Below are 10,119 nucleotides of genomic sequence, written 5' to 3'. Positions count from 1 at the left end.
TAAAAATAAAATAACAAATATAGTAAATTGATCTTTGACAAATCTAATAAATTAAATTACAAATAAAATTATAAAATAATTACCAAAATCAAGTTTGTCGAGCTCGTCCAAATCATCCTTAATCAAATCTGAATCACCACATGCCAATCCATGTAACTAATCTTGAGCACAAATAAGTGCTTGCACTACCTTAGGAGTCAAAGAACTCCTATATGCATCAAGCAAAAGTCCACTAGTACTAAAAGTGAACTCTGAAGCAACTGTTGATATGGGAACAGTCAAAACATCACAAATGATAGCGACAAGCATAGAAAACCTAAATTGATTGAGTTTCCACCACATGAGAACATCAAACTCATCATCATTGAAACCCTCATCATCTACAGGCTCAAATAAATATTTCTCCAATTCCGTTTTCAGCTCTTTTGGCCTAGTGTTTAACCGGTGCTTCTTGAACCTATCCAATCTTTTTTTAGTATGTTTTATGTCATTGCCAATCAAAATTGAAGCAACGCTATTACTACAAATATCACTAGTGCCTTGTCCGATGGGTGTTGGACACTCTTAACCTCTTTAACCAACATGAGATAAAGATTGTGACATATTTCTATAACAACGAACAACTCATCCATTGTTTGTGTCACCCAAAAAAACATCATTGAGGCTTGTGTGGGAGGATACATTTCTAGCAAAGTGAATTCAACATAAGAAAGCTTTTTCCTCAGATCAAGTATAATGACAATGAACAACACTAAATTCATTTTGTCCTCATTCCCCCGATACTTGTCAAATTTCTCTTTCATTTTAATTGGCATAGACCATAAATCAACATCATCACCATTTTGCCATTCAATCAAAGTGGTATACACATTAAAAATGGAATCTAGTAAAGAATTAGCAGTTATTAAAATGTGCCTAAAACACTCAAGGTCAAATTATAAAATTCTCTCAAGAAATGAGAAATCCTCCTCATATTTGCTCAATCTCTATCATCGAGCACGCTATCTCCCAACCTTATTAGCTCATGTATGTAGCTATTTTCACACAACTCAAATGATGCAAAAGCCCTTTGAAATTTCAAAGTTGTACCCTACATCAAAAAAATAGAATTCCATCTAGTGCTCACATCCAAACACAATAAACACTTGCTCTCAACTACCGCACTAGTAGCACACTCCTTAAACTTGGCTAATCTAGCAAGGGATTGTCTAACATATCTCATTGCATCTCTAACACGAGCTATTGAGTTATTGATATCCTTCAATCTATCAAACACCATAAGATTACAATATGAGCAATGCATCTCACATGAAAAACTCTACCTCCTAAAATACTAGTTCTAGCAACATTAAATTATTTTCTTCAAATGTCCTATTGCAACATCATTTAAACTAGAATTATCAACAGTGATAGAAAAAATCTTTTGGATCCCCTAATCAAGCAAACATTTACTAATTGCTTGACCAATGGACTCATCTTTTTGACTAGTAATGGGACAAAAGTTCAAAATCTTTTTTTACAACTTCCAATCATTATCAATAAAATGGACAGTTAAACACATATAATTAATTCTTTGTATTGAAGTCCATGTGTTAGTGGTGAGACGCATTCTACTAGGACATGATCTTAACAATCTTCTCATCTGAGTTTTTTTTATTAATATAAATTTTATAACAATCCCTAGCAACAATCCATTGTGATGGTATACAAAATCTATGACATACTTTGTTTATCTGTTTCCTATATCATTCACTTTCCACAAACTTAAAAGGCAATTTATCCTAAATGATCATCTTAGCTAAACTTCTCCTAATTGTCTCTTGATCAAACTTCCAACTACCTAGCTCATCTCCTCTCGAACTAAAAACTAATTCCATTTACTTGTTCTCCTCACTATCATGAACCAATTTCAACTTCGAACAAACTTTAATATGATTATTCAATGAAGATGTTCCATTTTTTTATATCAACAAAAATTCTTTACCACAATGAGAACATTTAGTCGTCTTATTATCTTTCTAATCAACACATTTAGTGAAGTGATCTCACACAACCGATGTAGATTGAGGTGGTTCCCTTTACTTCCACATTTTGCTTACAACCTCACATGTTTTGTTGGCTTCAGTAGAACTAGCAATAACATGGGATTTAAATTTTGATGGTGTTGATGTTGATGTTGATATTGGCGTCTCACTAGTTGCCAAATTTGTTTCCTCATTAGTTGACATCTACAAAAAAAAAAATACCCAAATATTAATTCCAATCATTAATTCTAGCATATTGCCAATCATTGTAATTGAAAATCCAAATAATAATTCTAAACATTAATTCTCAAACATAATTCTTAATGTTTAATTCTAACATATTGCCAATTATTTTAATTGAAAATTCAAACAATAATTCTAAACATTAATTCCTAAACATAATTTTTAATGTTTAGTTCTAGCATATTACCAATCATTTTAATTGAAAATCCAAACAATAATTCTCAACCTAATTCCCAAACATAATTCTTAATGTTTAATTCTAGCATATTGCTAATCATTTTAATTGAAAATCCAAACAATAATTCTCAACATAATTCCCAAACATAATTCTTAATGTTTAATTCAAGCATATTGCCAATCATTTTAATTGAAAATCCAAACAATAATTCTCAACAAAATTTCCAAACATAATTCTTAACATTAATTCTAGCATATTACCAATAATTTTAATTGATCAGTTTCTTGATCAGTTCATCCCCTCTGATGACCGAACCGATCGACCAACGAGGCCGATCGTTGCAACCCGTTGAGCCAAACCGTGAGTTGCAACAATTGACGGCTGCGGTCGGTTGCTCAATTGCAACTGACCACTGCACACTCCTAATGACAACTGGCTTTGTTCATCCCTTGTTATGTTCACGTTGAAGTCAAGTGGCAATCTAAATTTATATTTAATTTCAAATTTATTAAGAATATTGAAGCCAAAGTTTTCAAAAGGGGGGTGTTTAAATTCATACTCACGGATCCGATATCAATCTCTAACTATGCAATACAATTAGTAATTTTGTCATGGAAAATAATAATTAACTGCCTATTTCATGGAATCTCTAGGTCGAGCATTTTCCTAGCTCCATCTGCCAATGCCATTAGCGGCAGATCAAGAGGGACATTAGTGGAATCCCCTCAACCAAGCAACTCCAACCTCCTTTTACAAAAGCTGCAATCAGTCAAGTAGCAAAGGAAATCTATAAATTATTTACCAATAAAGAAAAATCCCCAAAGTATTGTGAAAAGGAGGCTGAACTTGTGAAGTCATGGGGTCCATCCCTTTGTGTAGCTCAATTTTTATGTTTCGGAACTTAAGCCCAATCTCATACCATCTTAAATGTTGAAAAATACAAAGTATTATGTTTCTCTAAAAAGTTTTCTCATTTCTTCCTTTCTTGTGCTTTTGCTTTTTTGAGTTTTTAAGTTTATTTAATATTTATTTTTAAAGTTTAAAACTACACGAGTTTAGGTTTAAATTTAAAAAATATAAATTTCTTTTTTTATGTTTACTTAAATTTTATTTTCAGAGTTTAAAATTGCATGAGCACATAACACAAGCCTATTAACTGTCACATATAGGGAAAAAATTCATTAATAAATCCTCTTGTAGGGCATCAATAAAACAGAAAGTACCTAGGCTATAATCTTTGTAACTTGGAACAGTGACTCCATGTCTAGCTACAGTGTTAGGAAACTAGTTGCGTTGGGTATTGGGACAAAGGGTCAAAGAGCACGAAGCGAACAGCTGAGACAAAGCTAGAAAAAATAATCCAAAGACAGGAAATGGTGTAGGCGTGAGAAAGAGGATGGTTATTGCTGCTTCACTCTTGCGCCGAGTCAGTTTCAACTACAAATTATCCAAATCGCTAAAGGTCCCGTCTTCTACGCAAACTCCTTTCCTTTTTTTTTTTTCCTTCACTCTTTTAGGCCCCCCTCTTTGTTCTTTGTTTTTTTCCCTACCCCCACACATCACTCTTTCTTCCCCCAATCTTTATTTGGAATAAAATCCTTCATAATTCTTAAGATAAAAAAAAAAAGATTTTCTTCATCATTACTCAATCTTCTTCCATTTGCAAAATCTAAAGTCTTTTAATTTGTTACGATATATCAACGTGTAATGTTCAATGATTGAATTAATCACGAGTTAAGAAACGTTAACTTATATTTAACTAAAATACTTTTTGTCAAAAATTTTAAAATATGAATATATCCGTAAGCTTTTAAGATGAAAAAATTGATTATTAAATTTAGAAAATATAGCTTTACAATTTCTTTTTTTAATATAAAACATCAGCATGAGTGAAAGAAAGCGGGAGATTCTAATGTCAAGTTCAAAGAAAGTATCTTCTTTTCTTTTTACTTTGTCATCAAGATATATTTTATATCAAAAATTCAGATGCTACGAGAAAACAATGTACGAGTCAAAAAATTTGACCGCTCGATATGAAAAGGAGTCATTATTAATGGTTTTTGTCTAGACGTGATTGATCAAATAATTAATTAAATTAGACATATTATTTCGTTAAAAGATTTGGATAAATTGGAGTGTGTAGATGATTAATTGAAAATTTATGCATGGCAGAGTTTTACATGTTGGAAAGAAATTGAGGATGGCATGACGGCCAAATCTTGTTCCACAACATTTAGACGCCATGTTAGGTGAATAATCAACACTATAGAGAATGTAAGAGATGCTAGAATATATGTTTTGCCTAATTTCAAGATCATGATTCTCTCTCTCTCAAAATACAAATAAACAAAAAAGTACGATATAATATAGCTATAGAGTGTCACTTTAAGCTTACCTCACCTACACTAAACCATGCAGAAAGTGACTCAGATACCCCACCACTATTTGCCACGTGTTATCCACCTCTCTTTCTTGCTTTTAGAAAAAAAATACAAATTAATTAATAATTTTATATATAATTAAAATGCCAAACCCTCTATTTCTCTTGCATATTGAGCATAGCATATAATATGGATAATCATAAAGAATAACTTTCCATGAACTCACTCGGTTTTATGTCACCGCATCAAATCCTGCCTCACACGTCAACTATTGATTCAATTATTTGGTATGTCATATACATCATTAAGAGTTGAATAATTTATAATCATTTATCAATGATATAATATTCAATAATTATATTTTATTTATGACTTTTTTTAAATACTTTATTTTCGTTTTTATCTAAAATTTTTACATTAATATGCGTGACATTGACGTGATAAAATTTCATTAATATTCAAGAATTTATTGAGAGAATGTCGAATTTGAGAAAAAAAAAAATTTTTAAATGCGGATGAGGTAAATAATAAAAATGAAATATTCCTAAGTAGTCTACAAATGAAATTTATTTGTAAATTTTAATTCTAAAGATAAAAAATTGTGATGAAAGCAGTAATTAGTAAAGTATATAGGCTTGCTAAACTTGGCTAATAGAATGATTTGATTTGCTGCAGTTGAGAGTAAGGGACTGAAAGAGGTCTTTGATAGAATAGTGTAGAGTAAACGATGTTTTATCATATGGTAGGAGTTTAAAAACTTTGTAATATTTTCCCTTACCTAGCTTTTTTCAGATAAATTTTCGTATAGTAAAGTAACATATTGACAGATGCACCCACATGCCTGAGACATGGACAGTTCACTCCAAACCAATATAAATATGTGTCCCTTCCTCGCCTTCTCCTTTAGGGAGAAACACAAACACTTGTTCTCAGGGTGTTCAATTCTTCCTCTCTCTTTTCCTCTAGATTTCTTTCTTCTCAGAACTGAAACTCTCTCTTTTCCGAATTTTCCATCAAATTTCTCCCAAATAGTTAAGAAAAATGGAGAAGTTGAGATGTGGTAGCTTCCTGGAGAGCTCCAAACCTTACTTTGCAATGATTTCATTGCAGTTCGGCTATGCGGGCATGAATATTATCACCAAAGTTTCACTTAACAGAGGCATGAGCCACTATGTCCTGGTGGTCTACCGGCATGCTTTTGCAACTGCAGTCATAGCTCCCTTTGCTTTGATTTTCGAAAGGTTTGAAGAACATTGAAATATGTAGATAGCAACATGATCAGCTCACACAAGAAATACATATATGCTGAATGTAACTATGTTTTAACATTTCAGGAGAGGGCAATCAAAGATAACATTCCCAGTTTTCATGCAAATATTCATTCTGGCTCTTCTGGGGTTAGTTTTTAGCTGAAACCCTTTTCTTTCAAATGCATTGATTTTGCACTGGAATCTTAAAGTAAAGCAAAGTTATTGTTTCCTGATAAAAAAAACACAGGCCGGTGATTGATCAGAACTTCTACTTGCTGGGTTGAAATATACATCTCCAACTTTCTCATGTGCTATGAGCAATATCCTTCCTGCAATGACATTTGTCATGGCTGTTATGTGCCGGTATGCGCATGAATCATGATCAGTAACTAGGATTTTCTTTTTCATATTTGCAGAGTAGATTTGGTTAAGGCTGACTAACGGATTCAAATTTAATTTTTGTTTGGTTTGGTAATGAATAGGATGGAGAAGATTGATGTAAAGAAAGTGAGGTGTCAGGCAAAGATAGTGGGAACATTGGTGACAGTGGCAGGGGCAATGTTGATGACATTAAATAAAGGACCCATTGTTGAATTGTTTTGGACTAAGAGTATCCATCCTAGGCAGTCGACCGGCACTGACACTGCTGGAACTACTGACAAAGATTGGGTCAAAGGCTCCATCCTCCTTATCATTGCCACCCTCGCCTGGGCTTCCCTCTTTGTCTTACAGGTAATTAAACAGCAAAATTTTAGAAAACAAGAACACCGCCCCACCCTCCTCCCCAACAAATTAACTAACTTCACTGTTTAATTGTTATCATTACCAGGCAAAAGCATTGAAGACATACAAGAATCATCATCTTTCTCTCACATCACTAGTGTGCTTTGTGGGCACTCTATAAGCTATTGTTGTGACATTTGTGATGGAGCGCAAGACCTCAGCTTGGCAAATTGGCTGGGACATGAACCTCCTTGCTGCTGCCTATGCTGTAATAAACCTCGTTCTCTGTTCTCTCTGTTTCTAGTCCTATATAAACATATAAAAAAAGTGGCTTTTGTGTGTTGTCTCTATTCTAATTTTTTAATGTTTACAGGGAATTGTCACATCAAGCATATCATACTATGTTCAAGGAATGGTGATAAAGAAAAGAGGTCCAGTATTTGCCACTGCTTTCAGCCCTCTGATGATGATCATAGTTGCAATCATGGGGTCTTTCATCCTGGCAGAGAAGATTTTTCTTGGAGGGTAAATTTTAATTTCTCCTTCACTCACTGTTACATTTTTCTGCATGCATGCATGTATCCTTTCTTACATATCCTTGTATAGCCGGTTTTGCACTTATTCTAATTTGTTGTATCCCCCACTTGTACCATCCTTAATCATTAGATACAATTTTGTACTTCTATTTCATAGAGTGACAACCACTGACAATTGAATATTTCATCAAGCATCACTTCTCTTTTTTTTTTTCTTATAACATATAAAAATAAAAAAGAATCACTTGCATGAATTGATTTGGTTTTAATGAATCGCATAGGAATTAATCAAATCCCCTTGTGGATTAATTTGCAGGGTGATAGGAGCAATCTGGATAGTTATAGGGCTTTATTCAGTCCTCTGGGGAAAGCACAAGGAAAACAAGGAGAAAGAGGTCAATGAGGAAGAGATCCCTGAACCAGTTAAGATCCAAGCAAATGGCAACACAATCCTAGTAATTGAAGATATAGAAGCCAATGAAGTTGAATTTAAAAAATTAGCAGAAGCAAACAAGCTGTCAGCAGTTGCCATTGCCATGCCCGTGCCAGAATCCCCCATGAAAGCCAACCAAGACCAAACATCGTTCAAAGTTTAGTTCTACCATTAAGGGATGGGGTTTTTTGTCTTTACATCCCCATTTTGTTTCTATCATTTTTAAAAGGTGTTAGACATATGTCATATATGGGGCTTTTCCTTCTTCTTTTTTTAATGTTTCGGTATTATAAAGTAATGCTGTAAGCTAATGCTGTTAAGGACCCTTGTACTGAATGAAAATGAGAGAATCCCAGAATCTCTTTTTCTTTGTTTCTCAGAATTTGGTCTCAAATGAAACAATCTTTTTGGTTTGGGAATTTGCTTCATGTGAGTACACACATAGTAGAATTGCTGACGTCTGATTCAGATTCCACTAAGGTGTGCTAGTGGTTGACCCTTTTTTTTTTTTTTTCCCTGTGCTAGTTGAGGCCATGGAAATGGCAGAAATTGTTCCAAGAATCTCAGTTGCATCTTTTGTTTTTGAATCTGATGCTTCCATTCATTTTCTAATCAAAAATCACATCCAAGCTACTAGATAAAATGCACCCGTGTTATCAAATAGCAGACAGACAGATACAATTTGGGTTCAGTTGTTGTCAACTTTCTTGGTGTTCCTTCTCCCCTCCAACTTATTGGAATGATAAGCATACAGAATTCAGGTGGCTGCTGATAAGTTAAATCACTCACACTCATTATATTCTATGGAATATTGGGTTTCTGTCATACGGTATCAAGGATACTCCTTTACACTGAATTCTTGTCCTTACAAATTTGCACTAATCACAGACATTTTAGAGAATTGCTTGTTGCAATTGCGGTGGTGGCGTAGTTGAGTTATCTGCCAGTTTGTAAAAAATTCTAAGGCTTCAATCTTCAAAGTTCCATAGGCAGATTGAGTAGCATTAACTTAAAAGTCCCCATTGCCCACCTAGCCTTTTAACAAAATATGTATTATTGTGAACACCTCTTATTTAGGCCTTAGGGACATTAACATGTTTTTAACAAAGAATTTCATTAAGAAATTTTATAATGACTTGCAAAACAGGTGATGAATAATAGAATCAATTAGGTACAATGCATTAAAAAATTCATGAATTATTTAGAAAATTTTAAAATAAATATTTATTTTTTATTACGTTCAATCAAATCTTTATTTTTTTTATTTTGAATCAAATAAGCTTTTACAAGTAATGATTAACTAATTATTGTTAATCAAATAGGCTCTTATATATCATTTTATACCACATGATATTGGTATGCTGACATGTTATCATGGATGATGACATGTCATGCACTAATATAGCATGATGATATAGTTATATAATATTTTTCAACCTACACATCAATGCCATATCAGTGCCACATGGACATAAAAAATGAGAAGTGACGTTTCAACTAACAGTACTTAATGAACCGTTAGTTACAAGTGCCTATTTAATTCAAAATACAAGTATAGGGGTTTGATTGAACACAATAAAAAAATAAAAACTTATTAAATTTTTTTAAAATAATTTAAAAACTTTTTTAAATATAATACCAAAATGTAACTAATTTAGCTATATTAATATTCTTATCATATACTAAAATAACTAATTTAGCTGAGCCAAAGACTCTACCACAGGCTAAAGTAATTTAACTAATTACTCAAACCACAGGCTTCCATCACAAGGCTCTACCAGTTACATATTTGGGAGCTCCTCTTTACAAAGGACCAAAGAAAGTGATGCTTTTTGACTCACTCATTACGAAAATCCGAGAGAAGATCACTAGATGGGAGAATAAAGTCCTTTCAACTGGTGGACGCATTACACTAATACGAAGTGTTCTATCATCTTTGCCATTATACCTACTTCAAGTGCTTAAGCCCCCGGTGAGTGTCATTGAAAAAATAGACAGACTTTTTAATAGTTTTTTATGGGGAGACACTTTGGACAGCAAACACATACATTGGTCATCATGGAACAAAGTTACCTTTCCAAGCTCAGAAAGTGGTCTAGACATCCGTAGTTTACAAGATGTAGTGGAGGCTTTTTCTGCAAAACTTTGGTGGCGTTTTCAAACATGTAGCAGCTTGTGGACACAATACATGAAAGCCAAGTACTGTACTGAGCAAATTCCTCAGCTAATCTCACCCAAACTTCGAGATTCTCTAACCTAGAAACGGATGCTTCATGGTAGAGACATATCTGGACAACAAATACGATAGAGGATTGGTAAGGGAGACCTTCTTTTTTGGCATGATGTATGGC

The 10,119-nt window shown here is 33.4% G+C and overlaps 1 protein-coding gene across 1 annotated transcript; it reads left to right on the top strand.

Moving 5' to 3' along the window:
• LOC108663562 (WAT1-related protein At5g07050-like) lies at positions 5,717 to 8,150 on the top strand. Its single transcript, XM_018128647.1, is given in 8 exon segments — positions 5,717 to 6,067; positions 6,161 to 6,223; positions 6,324 to 6,346; positions 6,349 to 6,439; positions 6,559 to 6,808; positions 6,906 to 7,067; positions 7,173 to 7,324; positions 7,652 to 8,150. Coding segments are annotated over 8 exon segments (1,221 nt in total). The 5' UTR covers positions 5,717 to 5,867; the 3' UTR covers positions 7,932 to 8,150.

The sequence above is a fragment of the Theobroma cacao genome, chromosome 10, assembly GCF_000208745.1.
Source record: "Theobroma cacao cultivar B97-61/B2 chromosome 10, Criollo_cocoa_genome_V2, whole genome shotgun sequence".
NCBI classification, from domain to species: domain Eukaryota; kingdom Viridiplantae; phylum Streptophyta; class Magnoliopsida; order Malvales; family Malvaceae; genus Theobroma; species Theobroma cacao.
This window is presented reverse-complemented; position numbering and strand designations above follow the sequence as displayed.